General features: G+C 44.4%; 1 protein-coding gene across 10 annotated transcripts in view; it reads right to left on the bottom strand.

The window, feature by feature from the left end:
• Window positions 1–480: 480 nt before the first annotated feature.
• PRR5 (proline rich 5) overlaps window positions 481–19791 on the bottom strand; it is a 94740-nt gene continuing 75429 nt past the window's right edge. For all 10 annotated transcript variants that reach the window (XM_052789870.1, XM_052789878.1, XM_052789869.1 and 7 more), the window contains 2 exons: window positions 4468–4606; window positions 481–1622 (listed from right to left, as the gene is read on the bottom strand). In XM_052789870.1, the coding sequence (XP_052645830.1) occupies window positions 1072–1622; window positions 4468–4606 (690 nt within the window). In that variant the 3' untranslated portion in view covers window positions 481–1071. The remainder of the gene's footprint in view (window positions 1623–4467; window positions 4607–19791) is intronic.

Raw genomic sequence — 19791 nt, 5'->3', positions numbered from 1 at the left:
CACTGTAAAACCATCTGCTCAAAAATCTATCACACATCAGGACTTCTACTTCACCTCGGTATCATGTGCATCAATCCTCTGTAAAACCACTCACACAGCTCTTACACCACCATGTTACTGCGAGGGAGAATCAAAGAGCTGGGAGTGCTCAGGATGAGACAAGCTGCAAGGTTCACACTCCCCAAGTATCAATACATAATTGACAGTACATGCATTATTGTATTTCCTTAAGAATATAAATATATAATGAGGATTTCCACTGAGAGGCCATATTTTTATTTATTTAGGAAACAAGTTGAATTCTGCTGGAATCTCTCCATACAACGGATGCTCCAGGAGTCAACAGTGCACAGATTTCTTGGAATTGCCACGTTCAGAGCAAATAAACATGGCCTTAAAAGCCAGTTTCAAGACAGCTCTCTCACAGACACAAGGTATTGGCTGTGAAACAGAACATGAGACACAAGGCATCGCATGACATCAGGTAGCACATTTCTGTTTATTTGCCTTTCTTCAAGAACTCTTAACTCACCATTAGGCAAAGGAGTGCATACAAGATGTACAAGAAAAAGATTAAAAGAGACTTCTTTATCACTGTATTCTGTGGCATGAAGGCCCACAGCCTCTGGGTTTTTTTGTTTTTTTAAAAGGATATGTTTTTACTCTGGCTGAGGTGTTACAGTTCAGAGAACAACCTGCTGTCTACAGGAAATCTCTTGAGAAAATTAAAAGTGAACACGGCCATTTGCTAGGCTGTTTTACTGAACAAACACTGCCAGCTGCACCAATAGCATTTTACCAGACACTTGTCAGCTTGTGAACCCCTAAGTTTATAAAGACAATAGGAAATCCAACTGCAGAGTGACAGGGACAAGGAGAAGTGGTTGGAGTTTCTTCCCCCTCACAGCAGATTCCTGCCTGCTGTAAACTTGTGTTTGTGTACTTTAGTACAGCTGTGATGACCTACAACAGAGGTTCTGCCCTAGACATATATAGCTTGCTCATAGTCCGACTCAGTGAGTTAGTAACTTTCATATATATTAAACCCCAAGGTTTGCCTCCCAATGTCCTTCACATGATGCTCTGTCTGTTCACGTCCACATTGTATGCTGATGAATTGGAACAGCCTCGGCCAAAATCGATAAAAATGCCTTCAGAATCAGAGTCAATCGACTCCAGAATCTGATCCACTATGTTCTCAGGGCTGGAAGAAGGAACTGGAATCAAGGAAGGGTCCCTGTCCAGCTCAAAAGACCGATGCGGGTCGTCCATTGAGTGGAAGAGTCCCTTCTGTTGCTCAACTGTGCTCAGTTTGCTAGAGCATTGCACTGACCCGGTGCTGGGCCTCTCCTGGTCTCCTGACAGCGAGCTTTTCGTGGCCGTCATGGAGCTCTTAGAACCGTTGTCCATGATAGTGGTGAGGTTGGAGTACCCCTGGAGCTCCAGGCAGGAGGTCATTTCCGAAACGGAGTGCCTTCGGATGCCTGTTCCATTGGCAGCCATGCCCTCGGTTTCATACTCAGCCACTGGTGTCAGCAGTGGATTGTTGTAGCTTTTCGATCGCACAACAGGGTTCTTGGCGAGGATGTCACCTGATTTTGAGCGCCTGAAGAACCTCTTCTCTGTAAATAGAGAAAGATCCAGAGTAATATCCACAAAGTCTCCTATTTTCATGGTACTAATAATTATGAGTATTCAAAAGAAAAGTCAAGGCCTGAATACTCATGAGCTTTTCCTGAATGACACAAACTTTTATAAAAGAATACATTTTGATAGTTTTGTAGATCCATAGGCTTCAGATTTCCTATATTTCTTTAGTGCATTGAAGACTCCAAACCTATGTTTACAAATAATAGCTGAGATTCCCTTATATTCATACAACTTCAGCAGCTGGAGTAAAACACTAAATATTGTGGGAGACCTGAATAAACAATTGCAAATACTTTCTTTAGACAAGAACAGAAACTGCAATTCTGTTCTTGTTCAGGCTATAAAGGTCATCACTAATTTCTAGTAGTTGAAATTTAACTTTTCCACCCACCCTGGGAAAATCAGGTCTCTTCAAATTTGGGGCACAAGGATTAAGACAGGCAGTCTTACTAATAATTCTGGAAAAACTTAGATTCAAAGCATCAGTCAGAGACCACACAAGGAGAGAGCACCAAGAGTGTTTGGAAACGTTAACCGGAGGGCAGTGCCCACAGCAACCTTTTTGGGGAACAAACCTGCACTCAATCCGGCAGTGATGGTATGAATGCTGCTGTTAACCAAGTGGGCTCTTTCCAAAGAATGAGCAGCAGGTGGCAGCAAGTCAGCACAGAGATGCTCCACCAGTGGTTTAGGGCTGGAGCGCTATCTGGCAGCTAGATCAAAACGATCATTATGCAAACTTTTTGCGGAACTCAGTGCTCAGACTCACTTGTGCTAGAAAAAAAAAGTGATGTGAATAATAGGTCTCACTTTCGAAGCTTTCTTCCCGCTACTTTCACTGCCATCCCCACAAAAGGCGCATGGCTGGAGAAGGGAATCAAGTTACACTCTGCAAGTCAACCACAGCCACTGCATGTAAATTGTCTGCTTTAAATCAGTATGCTGGTATATGTTCCCCTGCAAACCACGCAATTTCCTTTACAAATGCTAGTCTCTTCTAAAATTTTACTGATGTATAATTATGTGCTTACCTGGACGCAAATTCCAATCATATGCTGTACTACTAAAAAACCAGTTTCTGTACTTAGGACTGTATTTTGCAGTTGTGTCTGCCTCAGCAGTGAAATCAACTAAGCCAAGTTCACCTTTGGATTTTTGCTTTGTTAGGAGTTTGACCTGGCAAACAGAAAAGGTTCCCTGGGGCTGCCTTGCCACAGGAACTCTGGCTTTTTGGTCACACCAAGGCTTGGCTGGAAGGGAAGGCTGGGTGTGCTGGCCAGACAGGGAAGAAAAGAGGTCAGTGGCCTCACCAGTCCCAAGGACAATTTGTCACAGCTTTAAATCACGCTACCAAAGTAGTTGGACAGAACTAGATGCATTACTTTAAAAGCAGCAGAGACTTAGGCACTCAACTCCCTTGGATCCAGGTTCATTGACTATAGTAAGACCTGTTCAGGGGTACTGCTACAGATCTACACCCCAGACCGCAGCAAGGGGAAGTGCCCGGTCCACCAAAACCTTCCTATCTTCTGCAGTCATGTAATACAACATTTATTTTTTAACAATCCATTTCACTGGAGTTTTATTATCTTTGGGTGCATTTTTTCTGTCCTGACATACAAAAGCCTGTATTCAGAAAACGTCAATTTGGGGCTCCGTTTAAATGCTTGTGGCCTTTTAATGGCAAGCAATGAATACAAAGTAGTAAACCTGAACCATTTTCCATAAATAACTGGCCTCTATTTATTCACGTAAAACTGATTTGTTTCTTAAACGCCTACTGCAATACAACCATTTTTTCCATTCAGCTTCAAGGGGAAATCAACCACCTTATTGATCATTTCTGACAAGCAAACAGATTAAATTGACTGCATAGAAAACACACTATTGAACTTTTCCCCTCTGTTTTCTGTATTCAAGCAGGCCATCACAGTATTTGCATTAAAATACTCAGGTACTACCACATTTCCTTTTTGATTTACGCTGGTAGTATCCCCCTTGCATTTTCAACAGATTGAATTACTACATGGGATATTCAAAAGACCTTCATCTTGGCCAAATCTTGCCTTCACAGAGGTCACTGAATGCTTCAGAGCTCAAAGAATCATAGAAAATAAGCTGGAAGGCACTCAAGAAGGTCACTCAGCCTCTGCCAACAGGCAGGACCATGTTTACCCACCTTGCTCCCTATGGATGCCTATGTATGTGACATGTATGTAATGCCTCTAGCAGTGAAGATTCAACAGCCTCCAGAGGTGGTTTATGTGACATTAGAGACTTTTCCTTCCATGTAATCTGAATTTCCCCTGCTATGTGTGGTCCACTTTATTTTTCTTGTCTCCACTGGGATGGAGAACAGCTTATTATTTTCCGCTCTGCAGAAAGCTTTCATAGGTTTGAAGTCTTATCCATTAGTCTTCTCTAAGACAAATTCCTACTCTCTTCCTGCTTTAAACAGCCTTGTATGATCTTTGTGCACTAACGAACAGACACTATTCAGCACTTTAGAAATGGCTTCTTCCTCTCACTGTCCATAAAGCACCCTGTGTTAAAGCTCTCATTAAAAGGTAGATTGGAAATGCTAAGCACACTCTAGATTCACAGATCCATTGAGCGCTGTTATGATGATCTGGTTTCACCTTCTGCCACTGCCAAGTTTCACTGTGACTTTGCACACTGCAAAGAGCACGGCCTTAGAAAAGGAGCCTGACCACATTGCATTAGTACTGGCAGTCTCCTCTCGTGTGTGCCTTGTGTGGAGCAAGGTTTTGGTGAAGCCCTCTGTGCTGTGTCAAATTGAGCCTCTGTTATTCTTACCCAAGATACAGGAAGAGTGCGTGAAGGGTCCGTCACTCGAATACAGTCCGTATGTGCCCAAGTAAGGAGAAACGACTTTCTGGATCAGTGATTCCAGTTTCAAATAATCTTCAGTCACACCTTTCGACTCGTGAACCCCCTGAAAGAGAGAAAATACCCAAGATGAGCGCTGTCCTCTCCAACCACAAGCTTTCCTTGCTCACTGGGGCAAGCAGAGAGGCAGCACTAACTTATATAGCAAAGATGCACCGTGATGCAATACTGGTTTGTTACTACCGCTGATTCCTCTTGCTGTAAAGACAAGAGGTGAGTCGAACCAGACAGACTCACCATGCAGGCACTGCACAAATGCTCAGAAAGAGGCAGTAGCTACTCCCAGGACATTTAAATCCAGAAGGGTACATCCTGCTTAGGGAAAAGGCACTCAGGGAAGATGGAAGCTGTGGTCTGTGAAAATGAATTAAAAACGTCCCTGGACTTTTTGTTACTGCAATCTTACACTGACTTCTGAACTAACTACTGCCGAGTGCTGCACCAGCGGCTGGTACCACAGGGTGTCACTGCCATCTAAACAATACCAACAGGGTTAAGAAAAAGGTGAAACTGAGACTCTCAGAAATATTTCTTCCAGGATATTTTCAATAAGAAATATTTGTAGTGAAGAGGTTTGTATCTCTTTCCTCACGCCCTCCCTGGCACATGCCATTATCCAGGCAAAAGTCATGTTATAACTAGCATGGTAAGATTCACCCATAGGCAAAGTCTTTTGCCCCTAGCTGTTAACTCTGCATTTCCACCCACAAATGGGCTTATAAGGCTGCAGAGGTGACAGGAAAACTCTGTGGAGCTGTAGTGTCCCTTCCACTTACAGCTGCAGCATGCGTGCTCCTGCGTTGTCTGAGCAGAGCCCTGCATACTCATGTGTAGCATTCTGAACCCGGAGTAAATTCACATTTTAGTGTGTTGCTATGTGGCCATATGTTTGACGTATCTTGTTGCAGAATTAAGATTCTAAATGTCATGCTCAGCAAGAAGTTTGCTTGAATTTAGCAGAATTCCAGATTTCGTAATATGTCCCTGAATTATTTTAAAAAGAAACATGTTGGGATGAAAGCCTCCAGAGAGCAATATGCAGATCAGATGAGTAAAATTGCAACACTTCCTTCAGCATGTGAAAGGATCCTGATGTTCAGGATGTATTCACTGCTCAGTATGATTCACCAGCCAGTGTCTATGGGTGACTATGAGCCTGCAACGCGTTTGTGAATGGCTTGCTTCACCTCTTGGCTGCTGCCTGGCGTTACTCGATAAAAGTTTATGAATGGAAAATAAATAATGGCCAACAGGGAATGGATAGAATTTGGATTACGGTTCAGCAGGTTTTAAATAATGAATAACATCTTCGGAGATGTGCTATGTCCTGTAAGACTTTGGGAGAGTCACAAATACAAACACGAACACAAGGGCATATGCAGTGAATCTGAAAGCTTGAAAACACCAAAGTAACAGCAGAATAAGCCCATAGCTATTCAACCAACTTATACTAGACAAAAATAACACAGGAATAATTTAGAAGACTTAGTGAAGATGCATGTATTATTTCTAAGTCATTGTTGGACTATATCAGAGAAAACATTTCAAATAACAGGAGGAAGGGTCTCAATTTTTATCATGTTGAGATCTGTTCCAGGGTTCCCCACCCTGCCTTGCCGGGATTTAGCCAAGATCTTTTCAGCCCTCAGAAGGGCAACATGCCTGCTACCTTACTACATATTCACGATCATATCAAGCTCATAACCCACAAGCAAAGGCCAGTGCGTTAGGCCATCCGCTCCAGGCTCCCACACCAATTACCTCCCGAACCAGTCTCCTAAACATGTGTCCTGGTTTCGGCTGGGATACAGTTAATTTTCTTTCTAGTAGCTGGTATAGTGTTATGTCTTAGATTCAGTGAGAGAAGAATGTTGGTAACACATTTATGGTTTTGGTTGTTGCTGAGTAGCGTTTGTACTAAGGCAAGGATTTTTCAGCTACTCATGCCCAGCCAGCAAGAAGGCTGGAGGGGCACAAGAAGTTGGGAGGGGGCACAGCCAGGACAGCTGACCCAAACTGGCCAAACGGGTATTCCATACCATGCGATGTCATGCCCAGTATATAAACCGGGGGGAGTTGACCTGGGGAGATTGCTGCTCAGGAACTAACTGGGCACCCGTCGGCGAGTGGTGAGCAATTGCATTGTGCATCACTTGTTTTGTATATTCCAATCCTTTTATTATGATTGTCATTTCATTATTGTTATTATTATCATTATTAGTTTCTTCTTTTCTGTTCTATTAAACTGTTCTTATCTTAACCCATGAGTTTTACCTTTTTCCTTCTGATTCCCATCCCACTGCGGCGGCGGGGAGTGAGTGAGTGGCTGCGTGGTGCTTAGTTGCTGGCTGGGTTTAAACCACGACAACATGATATATAATACTAGTGGCAAAAGCCAGTGATATTTAGCGTTGCTCGTGCCTAGGCTTTGTGGTAAGGCTTTATTTACTTTTCTGCCCTTTAAGTATTTTTGATACTTGTGAAAGAGGGTAGCTAAATATCAACTGTGGAGAATGAAACCCGGTAATTCACTAGTACCGTGCTGCCCACAAAATAGCTCTTACCACTAGTAGAACTGCGACACTGTACGAGTGATAAAAGTGTCCTTGCCCAGTGGCATCTTAACACCGTCTGACTTCCTATCAGTCTTACACGCCTGAAAAGTTCTTTTGGTTTCCCTCTTGGTTGTGAATTGTCTGCTCTGTTATACACTCCTTCTTCCCTGATGAACACCTCAAAAGCCTGAGCTGTATTCTGCATTGACTGCTGCTCTGGCAGGGATACAAGGAGGCTTCCAGCAGCTCTGTTGAGTTGGGGTAGGCTCCTGGGGTGAACTAAGAGGACGGAGACTTGACCCCCAAGCTCCAGCTGCTGCAACATCCCTCCATCACAGGGTTGGGGAGCAGCTGTGCAAACACACACAGTTTTTGTAAAGGTTTTACCTTCACAGTGTAAAACCACCCAGTATTATCACAGCCCGCCATTAGTCTTATTCCTCAGCTCTGCGATCGTCCACAGGATGCTTTTCAGAACATACTTCAGAAAAAGTCAGAAAACATCTGGTGTCCGCTGGAGCTGTGGTGACTTGTCTTCTGCTCTGTACCTTGGCACGAATGTGCCGTATACACCTGCGACATCCTTCCTGCGTTGGCCATCGTTCCCGGCCTTCCTGCAGGCGCCCGATGGGGCAGGTCCCTTAAACCATTTTCTCGGTGTGGAGCTTCTGTGAGAGCAGGAGCGTAGCAGGCTGCAGACCACATCCTGAACTTGTAAAAGAGTGTTTTTCCTGCATTTCCTTCTGCTGTGTTATTCAATGACAAACATCCTCTGGGCCTCTATTTAACCAAATACAAATACCTCCCAATATCCAGCAAGGACCATCTCAGCTTTCCAAACCTAAACTTTCCATATGACTTGAACGATGCCATCACTTATTTACCAATTACCCCAGCCAGAGTGGCCCAGAGGAGTGTCTGCAGGCTCAGAGCAAGCTGTGGCCACCTCCGCCTGGCCACAGCCCTTGCCCAAGGGCAGGGCAGCACCATGCTGCAGTCACCACGTGCCGCTCATGAAGCCGAATGTCCCCTGACCCAGAGCCAGCTCGTCCTCGCTGCAGCTGTGTCGACATGACACCGCTGGGAAGTGTCCCAGCCGCACAGTCTGGGCTGTAGGCTGTCAAAGGTTTGGTCACAGGGTGTAAAGCAGCCCCTGCTTCTCTTCATGAGCTTTTAAGATCACGGCCCACGAAGAAGGTAGCTACAGGTTCATACATCAGCCCGCAACAGGTCAGCTGAGGTATACCAAAGGTAGTAACAGGGGCAGGGGTGCCCCACAACCCTACTGCGAAAGTGGGGCTTTCCAATCCCGCAGTTCTTCCAATTTCACTTCTTTCGTGAACCCCAGGCGTGGCTGGTGCTGCACTTGGTGCAGCCGCAGGGCAGCCAGAGGGGGGCTTGCTGTGGCACTGGCACCTCCGAGCCAGCCGGGAGCGGGGCGCGGGGAACAGCGAGCTCACAGCAACAGGAGCTGCAGCAGCCGGCACAGCCCATGGCCCTGGGGGGGCTGCGGAGTCCCAGCTCTTACTGCCTCACCGATATTAGTATCCGGCATAGCTGGGTTAGAAAAGGAGTCTGAACGGCGACTGACCTGCCGATTCTTGTTACCAACAGCAGCGTGCAAACCTCACTTCAGAGGGTACTGTAATTCGGCACTGTATGGGGCTGAGGGAGGCAAGGAACTTCAAGGGGAAGGATGGACACCTCCTAAAGCAGATCAGCTTTAGCAGGCCAGGGGAAGCTTCTGTTTTGCTTTAGCTGCAAGCCCCAAGGGTGCATTTAAACTCTTCTCTCCACCAGAGGTTTCTACCCCATCCATTGTACCACATGTGAAATCACTTGTTTGTGTGACACCAAATTCAGTGGGAAGGCACTTCTGGTGGAAGTTTAGGATAGAGCAAAGTATGGTTATAAATGCTTTGTATATCTGTATGTAAATATAGATAGATAGATGTACAGACATCTATACATCTATCTACATATACTTAAAGATATATGAAGTCCTTTTTAGACCCTTTCTCAAATTTGTACGTGATTGTGCTTATAAAGGCAAAACTAGCTTTAGAGTAAAGCCAATTTGGGATTATTATCCGTGTTACAATACTTTCTGAAAAACTGATGGCAGGACTTAAAAGTCACCAATAAAATAATAAAAAAAGTATTTTCCCGTTATTTTGGCAGCTCATGGTTCTTCTTGTATTTACTGCTTGATGCCTTTCTAGTTTGGTATATCACTATATAGCAATAAAACTAGTCACATCCAGCAGGCTGGCTGCTTAGCTTGCAGGAAGCTATATCATAATTTGGAGGAAAAAATGAAAACTTGGAGCATTATCAGTAAAACAGAGGCTCTACCCTTATCTTTAATGCAATATTTGCTCTGCAGACATGCAAAAACTTACTTTAAAAGATAACCGTGACCTTTCATGAACCCAATTTCATTTTAGCAGTAGAGTTTCATGCTTCTCTGCAAGTGTGAGAGGTATCTATTAAATTCCTTTCAAAGGCCTTGCCTGACCTATTTATTTCTCAATTGAGAGCCCAAATAGCTCAATATCAAATAGCTGTGAGTACCTTAGTACTTCTGGAACAGTGTAGCTGCTGGATCAAATCCTCATCTTGGTCACACTGTTTTGAAATGCAACAAGAGTCACCTCATTATCTTTGGAAGGATTATAATGTAATATTATGACAAGAGTCTGCCTTACTCTCAAAGCGTGGATAATGGGGATTTGAGTCCTGAATATGTGAATACCATTGCAAATGGAAAAGGTCTACGCTCAGCATCAAGTACAGAGACATGTATTTCTACATGTAACACAGTATCCAAGTCCCTTACTTCATTAACCTGTAATTAAATCATTTAGAAACAAAGAATTGTATATCATAGTTTAAAAGCATTAAAATGACCTTATGCACTACTGGTTTTGATATGTAAATCTGTAAGCACTCCCAGAAAGGCCATATACCCTAAAGACTACAGGTTATTGAGGTAGCTCCTTTATGAAGTTACTGCCCCATCTGCTGAACTGTGGCACTGGCTGCATGCATGCTCCCCGTTGCTGCACTCGAGTATGTTGCTGGAACAAAACATTCCTTGTGTTTGAGAACAAAACCCCACGAGTCAAAACCATAAGTCATTCCAGTAAGATGGACACACCGAACCGCTCAGGTTTCCATCCCTGTTAATTCCATAAGCTAACCACAAACTCCTACTGAGTTTTTAAAGGGCACAAGGGCTTCTTAGGAAAGCACAGAGGAAAGAATAAATTTGTCTTTTGGCACTGCGAATAAACAGATACATTCAGAAGAACAGCTGGGGGTTTTGTAACCCCATGTAAGGCCATAGCCCCCTTTTTCAAAATATAGGATGCCTCTAAGCCTCAAAGAGGTCCTAAACTGGAGGCCACTCCAGGCAGGCATTTAAGGACTTGAAGAGTCCTCCTCAAACAGAACCTTAAAACCTGCCTGAGGCTAAGGTTTATTACTTTAACCTTTTGCATGCTGTACAACAAAGAGGGATTGCTTTGAAGATTTTTTAATGAACATACATATATTTTAACAAAAAATACTATTAAGCCATGATCAACATTCTATCTAAGCACAGGCTACATGACCTGCAAAGCTACCCAAAACCTAAACTCTATTTTGGTAACATTTGCCACAGCTTTTCTTAGGAAAAAAAAGTATCAAATGTCCTTGCTTTATTTTACCATGGCAATGAAATAACCACAATCACAACTCTTTATTTCTATATCCTATTATATTAATTTTTAACACCCTAGTCTTCTCTTCATAAGCAGTCAACAGTGATAGTGGCACACAGGTGGGTGGACCTGCCATCAATCCAACTCGGTGTAAGACGCAAGCCTGCCTGCAGCCTCTGTCCCTGTGCAACTAGGAGGTCATTGCTGCATACTCCCTGATGCTCCAGCTCTGTCTTTTTATTCATCACCATAAGTGAAATCCTTTAATTTTTGGTAAAAAAAGACACCTAAAAAACCCCAGATAGTATCAGCACTTCCAAACAATGCTCTGAAATGACCATAAACCTGGCTGCACCAAGCCCAGCCCATCAAGGAGGCGTTCAGGCTGTGAGTTGCAAAGGAGCCCAGAAATTAATCATGTGCCTTCCACCACTTTTCACCTGGTCTTGGCTATTTCACTTCCTCAGGCTCTGGTAAGAAACCCAGACATGAAGCAATCCCCAAAGACAGTCACAGCCATGAAAAACTATTTATTTAGGCTGCTGATGGCCCGGTATGTCTCGTTAGACAGCCTGGCTAAATTAGGATGCAGAGTTTTAGGCTTCCCATGGTCCTATGAGCAGATGTAGGACATCTTATGGAAAAGACCTGGCTCATGAAACCCAGTCATGTGGCAGAAAGGGACTTGGTTTTGTGTATCATTTGCTGCTTATGTCCCTCATTTCTCACCACAAAAACTGGATGTGAAGCTGCATGCCTCCTTTTTACCTGTAGTAGGGAGCAAAGAGGTGGCAAAACCTCACTGTTTCAGTGGCAAAAAATGGTGGCAAAGCCCCACTTTTAATAACCTGCCCAGGGAGTCCAATAGTGAAATACAGCCCTAGGAGCAGAGACTGCTCCTGCGCCACTGAGCAGGCTGCATCAGTTTCTGCCCCATCACTCTGTGAACTACAGCCTGCTCACAAGTGCTTGCTAGCACAGCACTAAGTAGAACAAAGATGAAATTTTCTTCTCAAGTACTTCTGGTGGGCAGAGCAGCCACCAGCAGAAGAATGGTATATTTACCACTTCATCCAACTGTCTTGAAATCTTGGGAACTGGTGGCTTACATTGACTGAAAAATGATTTACCCTAAAAATCCTGCAATGCATCGCCCTCTTAATGGCAGGCGAGGCACCAGACCAGAGAACTGAATACATAAATCACAGCAGTTGGAAACAAAAGAGCTACAGCTAAAGCTGTCACATCCTCTGGCTATCAGGCACACCTCAAGGGGATGTCTCATGCATGCCAAGAGGCTAGAAATAAACCTAGCTGCTGGCTGTTCTTTTTGCTACCTGGCTGCTTTTCATTGATACTTGGCTCATGTTATTCCACTTCGGTGTCTTCGCTGGATCTCCACGTGGCCATGACTCTCTCATGCCTGACTCCTTTTGTTTTAACCCTTTGTTTCACCCCCTTGACATCTGCTGTTTCATAATACCCCACATCCATCCCGAGTTCCTCTTTCAGACCCTGGCCAAGCCCCCTGTCATCTGCTGAGCTCCTCTGCTGCGTGAGCCTCCCTGTATTCATCTTTACTGCAGGCTGCTTCAGCTCTGGCCAGACAACTGCAAGTTGCCCCAGGTAACTCCTCACTCATCTGTGTCTGAAAATAATCATAAACCACTATTAAACACCAAACTGCTTATAACTGACCAGCAGTAACTTAATGTTTTGCTGAGTAGTTATAAAAGGTCATAGGTCCTCTACAGTTTCCAGTTCTGACTAATAGCACCCACCACTAGTAACATCTAGAAATGGTGGTATCACTCAGTTGCTTTTCACTTCCCTCTTTAGCACAGAGTATTACAGGATTGCTTACCTAATAAAGTACATATTAAAAGATATCTCCAGTGTCTAAGCGTACCCTAACAATTGGATGTGACGGCGGAAACTACTTCATGCCCACCTGCAACTGTAGATGTGCTGACGTATACACTGGTCATTGATTAAATGATGTAGCACTCAACTTTAGCTTTAATGCTTCAGCTGATCAGCATGTTTACATGAGTAAGTAAGTACCGGTGCAGAAGACCGCCTTCTATTTCAACTGACAGACTGATGGATAGCTTTTAAATGAAAAATAAAATAGAACAGAATAAAATAAAATAGAACAAAACAAAACATAAATAAAAATCTATCTTCCCTCAGGTCAGGGTGGGCAAAGCAAGCAGGTCTTCTGGACCCAAGCCCAGCACCCTGCCAGGAGCAGACATGACACCGAGGGAGGCACAGCATGTCTTGGTGCTTGACATGGGAGCAGCTCTACCACAGGGGACACCAAGCAGGAAGAGCTGCGAACTAGATCCTGGGTTACCAACTTCTGGACTTCAGAAAAGAAAGGAGTAAAAGCCAGACTTCTGGATTATTTAATGAAGTCATTTCAGCAATCATTACTCTTGGTGACTTGATGGCCCAGAAGAGCGAAGTCCTCTGCCCGTGGGACAGCTGTGTGTGGCTCTGCTCATGGCCAGATAACACCCTGAACCTCAGACTGCTGGGGCGTCCTCAGCCTGCTTCTGCTGGGGCGTCCTTGGTGGCTGGCCTCCAGCCTGGTCTACCAACAAAAAGCTGTGACCTACTACCTGCTGAAGCAGTCCTGACCTGGTGCTATGTGAAAGGAAACGTGCTGCTGGAAGCGTTTACAGGGTCAGGCCCAAATGCAAAGTGAGGTCCTGGCCTCATGTACTGCCCTCTCTTAACCACATAGGAAAACAGCTAAGAAATGTAACTATTTTCTGCTTAAAAGCAGCAGATTCCTTGGAGGAAAAAAAACGCATTAAGAACCACATTTCTTTCTTTAACTGGCAACGGGTCAGATCAATGTGACTAAGAGAAACACACATGCAGCAGCAATAATCTGACAAATACTGGATGATAATAGCTGCCCAACTACTCCCAGGGAAAGCTGAGATTAAAAGTCACAAGACATACCACAAGGCAGACACAGAATAGTATCTATAGGGAAAACACACATTACTCAGGCAACACTGCTGGTGGAGAATTGATAAGGGCATGCAGACTGCAGTGCACACCCTGGTGACCACACAAACGGCAAGATCTGCTTCTTAATTTAGTCAAAGAGACAGCAGCAGCCTTGCTTGTGAGAGATTTGGAAACCAATGCCCTTACAGGCCATGACTACTTGTTATCCCACTTCAGTGCATGTAACACCTTTCACTGCATCATACCTAGCCTTCTCAAACTTGAGCAACACAGAGCAACCTGGTCTCAGGGCAGGCATGAAATCACGGTGAGGAGGAACTGGGGACAGCTGGGCCACCGGTCGTTGCCACGTCCACCACTGGTGGCATAGCATGTGCTCTCAGTTATGCTATGGGTCACATTCCGGATTGAGGTCTGCATCCCTCCATCGTCCTTTGAATAGACACATGCACATACTTAGTATCATCCAATAGCTAATCATCTAATTTTTACTGATCTTGCAATGCTCACACACAAACCTATGGCAGCAAAGTTACATTATGGTTTACTTGGTTGAGAAGAGGCTTCAGGAGTAGTCCCCAGGTGTGCAGAATTTTTGTTTTCTCTACAGCACTGTGGCACTTCACTGACCAAGACCACCCAGCCTCATGCTTTGGAGGAGACCACAGCTGGCTCTTGGAGCAGCAGCTATTGCCCAAACAGCCGAAGCTGTCCTCCTGTGCACAGCTGTTCAGAGCCTGCTCTTACTGCACCACAGAGGAGCATCATCATGGGATTCTCCTGCTCGCATTTACTCCACCTTCAGCTGACATGCGCAACATTCTACTGAAGAACTCAAAGATCTCACTTTTATAGCCCCTGCAGGAACTTGCTGGGCTTCAACACAAAATCAGGAAGCCCAAGTAGGTGGAGATATTGGGCTCCCTCAATCCCAACTACCCACCTTGTTCCCTGGGAGTCAGCCCTGCAGAGCAAATCCCCCAGTATTATACAAATGGAATTACATTTGTGGAGTAGCATCTGGCTTCCATTTACACATGGGGTAAATGCAAGCTCCTGAGTAAACTCATGGAGGTATCAGATGTGATAACAGATTCTTCTCAGCCTTTGCAATTTTGACACCACGGGTAACGGTGTGTAGAATCAGCCGGGCAGTGTCAGACCAAAAGTTAACTAAATTCACCATTTTCTTGCTAACAGTGATAGCAGGAGAAGTGCATGGACAAATAAATGAAATAGGGCATGCTCAGTGCAGGCTTTCTTGTTGAATACATTGGTGCTTCTGGCACAGTGATGTAAAAACTTGCTGCATGGGACTTTGCAGTAGCCCTTAAGCATAAACAATCTGTGCTAGAAATTATTTAACCAACAGGATGAAGATGGTCAATAATTGACAGAATAGCTAGTTTCCAGAAATAAAGAACAAGCCTAACTACTGAGTCCTCTGAACAGGGGAAAGGATGGATTTCTTTGGTACTTTTGCTAAGTGCTTTTCTTGTGTAGTTGCAGCTTTCCTAGTTAGGAGGTGAGCAAGTGCAATGCTGAACCCTTCTGCTGTCTGACAGAGAAGGACCAGACTGTTGGCAACAATTATTCAGCTTAACTCTGAATGTTAATTGCAGTTAAGTGGAACTATGCTGACTGACATCAGCTGGCGGTCCAGCCTAAGCCAGCAAGGGTGGAAAACTGGGTGAAAACAGATAGGACATGGAGAGAGTGATGAATTTTTCCACTTATATTGATGAAATCCTGATGTTCACAGAATGGCTAAGGTTGGAAGGGACCTCTGGAGTCATCTGGTCCAACCTTGCTGCTCAAGCAGGGCCACCAAGAGCCAGTTGCCCAGGACCATGTCCAGATGGCTTTTGAATGTCTCCAAGGAGGGAGACTCCACCACCTCTCTGGGCAACTTGTGCCAGTGCTCAGTCACCCTCAGAGTAAAGACAGTGTGTCCTTATGTTCAGAGGAACCCTCCTGTGTTTTAGTTTGTGCCCATTGCTTCTGGTCCTGTCACTGAGCACCACCGAGAAGAGCTTGGCTTCATCTTCTTTGCACTCCCCCTTCAGGTATTAATAACAATTGATAAGATCCCCCTGAGCCTTCTCTTCTCCACGCTGAACAGTCCCAGCTCTCTCAGCCTTTCCTCACAGGAGAGACGCTCCTGTCCTTTTATCATCTTCATGGTCCTTTGTTGGACTCTCTCCAGTATGTCTGTCTCTCTTGTACAGAGAAGCCCAGAACTGGACACAGCACTCCAGGTGTGGCCTCACGAGTGCTGAGTAGAGGGGAAAGATCACCCCCCTCGACCTGCTGACAATACTTTATCTAACGTAGCCCAGGATACCACTAGCCTTCTTTACAGCAAGGGCACATTGCTGGCCCATGTTCTTCTACTAGCTTCAATGGGGCTCGCATTTCTGGAGGACTCTCCATCTGAGAGCTTCAAGTCCCATAAAAATGTTGAGTAAACTCTGGGAGCTCACTTGAGAGGGACTACAAGATCAATTGATCCATTTTGAAGAGACATCTGGATAAAAAGAAATGCCCTGCATCAAACTTAACTGGGAGCAGAAAGGGGTCAAGGACTAGGAGTTTAATCTTCCTGCTCCTGCTTCTAGCCCACTTGCCTGTGTTTGCCAGGATAGAAAATTTCAGGTACTTCCTCCTGGGTTTCCCTGATGATTCATGCCACTTTCATCCCAAGCAGACAACTCAGACATTTTTTAGCCTTTAGGAAACAGACTCAAAACAGGATCAAAACTGCTTCAAGCAGGGACTAAATTTTGCTTTGTCCAAGCCTGTGTTGACTAAGCAGAACCTGATCCATTTAAACTATGTGAGCCCTCTTCCCCATAGGGGTTTCTCTGCAGCAGTCCAGAGGCAGAAAGAGAAAATGTGCCTGGGCTGGGGGAAATGGAGACCTCATCTTTACAGAGTGGAACAGGCTGGAAGAAAGCGGTTTCCCCTCTCGGAGGGCTATCTCAGCCCAGCTAGGAATTCATAATGGACTCACTTTCAGTAAAACTCGAAGTCTATGCTCTGTGTGTTCGCAAACAGGTATATCTCATGGCGGGAGGAAATGTGTAAACTAGGACTTGTGCATCAAACTCTCAATTGCTTTAAGTCAGAATAACCCGTTAGGTTAATAATTTTATACTGGTTTACAATGTCCATTCCTAGGCACTGGTATCCTTTTGCACGTGTTGGACAGATGCAGCTGCACAATTCATGGTTGTATCATTATGAGCCCTCGGTAGTGTTGCCTCACATTATTTTTTCCTCTCTTCATTCTATCCTAAGCCACTGGCAAACTGGTAAAGCCTAGAATATTTTAAGGGTTAAATCATGCCTTGTCTCATCTCATCTCTGCCTCTTGCTTTTCTCATAGCAACAGCGTTCACAGGAGGGAGAGGCAGAGAAGCTTGCCATTGCCATATTGACAAAAGTCAGCACTTCAGATACCTGTGACTGCCTCAGAAATAAAGATCTTGTCATATTCACTTTAATCTCCAGCAAGTGCCAAGTTATGTCAATGTCAGCGTGAGAAGCTGCTCTGTCTCTCTCTTCCTTTCACTGGTGGCACTGAGACACAGACAAAAGATAAGGAAGACAAAACACCCAGACACGGTTTGTGTTCAGCTGGTGAGGGTTTTTCAAATGGCCTAGCTGCAGAAAGATAGCAATAGGATTTTTCTTTCCAGAAAGGATCAAACACAAAGAACAGGCTAGTATTCCCCTGACCCACAGAAATCCAATGTATTATTTTTCTTTAAACTGTTTTTAAACATTTTATATGAGACTGCAAAAGACAAAGCAGAAGATGAAGACTGAAGATAAGCAAAAGATATGAAGTTATTAGAAGTTAGGAAGTTACTTTGTGGCTTTAAATACAGTGCTTAGGATCCTGCAGAAGCTGAACAGCCAGTTTGCTAATAAAGATCCAACAAAAATAATGGTATGCATTTCTGCCTTTCATAGTTTTAGGGCTAGAGGTTGTCTGATTCCCAGCTAAGTGACTCCCCTGGGCACAGATGAGAGCTGCAATCATCTCAGTCAAATAAGCTAATGTGACTTTGAAACAACCCACCAAATGAAATCTATGCAGAGGTGAGCGTCTCTGAAGAGCTGTTTATGGAATAAATTTGGGCTGGAGTTAGTTTATCTGCATTTACAAATGCTTTAGCACTACCACATTACACTCACGGGCAAACACACACGTGCACGGAAGCGCATGTGCAGCCCCATGCAGAGACCACCCTGCGAGTTACCAAATAATTAGATGTGATGTTTAATGTCCAAGAGAATAAAGCTTCTCATTTCTTTTTAGGCTCCCTCCTGAAGTTCTCGCTGATTTATACACATTAAGCTCATCTAACCTTGCTGGGGAATTGACAACTTTTAACTCTGAGCATTCAAGTCTTTTACCTAGTCTTGGCTCTGAGTGTTTTCTCATTTAACATTTATTACAAGAAAATCCATCTTGCATTTATTTTCAGGTGGGTTCTCAAACAGAAAAAAGGATTGCAGAGCCCTCCCTCAGTGCATCCAGGCTCTTTTGAAGAGACATCCAAGAAATGCTTCTGAAGAGCTGCAAACATTAACTTGACTGCTGTTACCTACTTGTAGAGGATTTCTGACACTGCCTTTCACAGCCACACTCCCCTTTTAAATCATTAATGAACATTCATCCCTCAGCATCCTCCATGCTGCTTCATCATTCACAGGTGACTGAATCTACTCCACAAATTTTCTTCTTTTCTGAAATACACTTGAATAGACTGAGCAGACATGTCAGCTGTGCCTTCTGGATTTTTTTTAATTTTTGCTATTTCTGGTAGCAACACCATTTTCATCACCAACAACTCATCCCTGTGAGCCAGAAAGCAGACTACCTCGAGATCACCTATCTATCCTGGCTTAAGAAGGTGCGTGGTTCAGACACCACCCGTGAGCAGCTGTCTGCTCAGGCAACCAGCCACTCAGGACAGCTGCTTGCCCACAGCCTGCTGCTCATGCAGGCAGGGAGCAACCCACTGGGAGAACTGGGAACTGAGCAGCGCACTGCTGAGTGAGTGCTTTGTGGTTATTCTCTTGCACAAGGAGGTCGAGCTTCCATCAATCCCAGAACACAGAAGTTTTGGAGCCCAGGTGCCCAGCAGCCTGGCCCTGAGGGAGCCCTCCTGGCTTGCAGCAAAAGCTTTGCTGAAAGCAACACCTTTCTACAGAACAATTTAATTTCAATAAAAAAATCTTTGCCAATTCAAAATACTTGGAAAGTAACTGACTGGATCTAGAGCAGAAACACTGTCTCAGCAACCCAGTGTGCAGAGGGTAAAAGGAAACAAAGAAATACAAGCATACAAAATCCAAGTTTACAGCCAGAGAGCACTGAGCAGTGTACTCCCCAAATGCAAGCAGTAGACGGATTAGGGACGTAATTGCAGGAGTAGCTCTAAAAGGCTGACCTTCCCTCCTTCGTCCCCATCACCCACCAGGGACATGCACACTGGCAACTCCACGCTCTGGCAAAATTCAGCAGCATTCAGCAATTCTTGCAACAACCTGCAAGATCTATCTTGCAACAGATAGATCTACATGTAATAGAAACCTATGTGGTTGAAACCAACAGACGCCCTGACCTACCTGTTGTCGATATGACCCTATTACTGAAACAAAAGTATTTTCCCACTGTCCCTGCTCCCCTTAATGCTGGCTGGTGCTTTAATTTAATTCACATCGTATCACACAGCCACCTCTATGCAGCAAACCTTCTCCTTGCTTCTGTTTTAAATGTTAACAACACAGCTACATATATAACCATAATCTGGAGATTTTCAGGCAAAACTACTGCCCAATTCCTTCTCTACTATACAGGGGCTTTAGCAGAGCCGCATTAGCTTAATACTGCCTAAACATCTGTCCTAATGTGATTCAGTCTTTTGAGAAACAATGGAAATACCCCACTGCTTCTTCCAAGGTTT

This window comes from Harpia harpyja, chromosome 6, assembly GCF_026419915.1.
Source record: "Harpia harpyja isolate bHarHar1 chromosome 6, bHarHar1 primary haplotype, whole genome shotgun sequence".
Taxonomy (NCBI): Eukaryota; Metazoa; Chordata; class Aves; order Accipitriformes; family Accipitridae; genus Harpia; species Harpia harpyja.
Note: the sequence above shows the minus strand (reverse complement) of the source record. Positions and strands in the feature narration are given on the sequence as shown.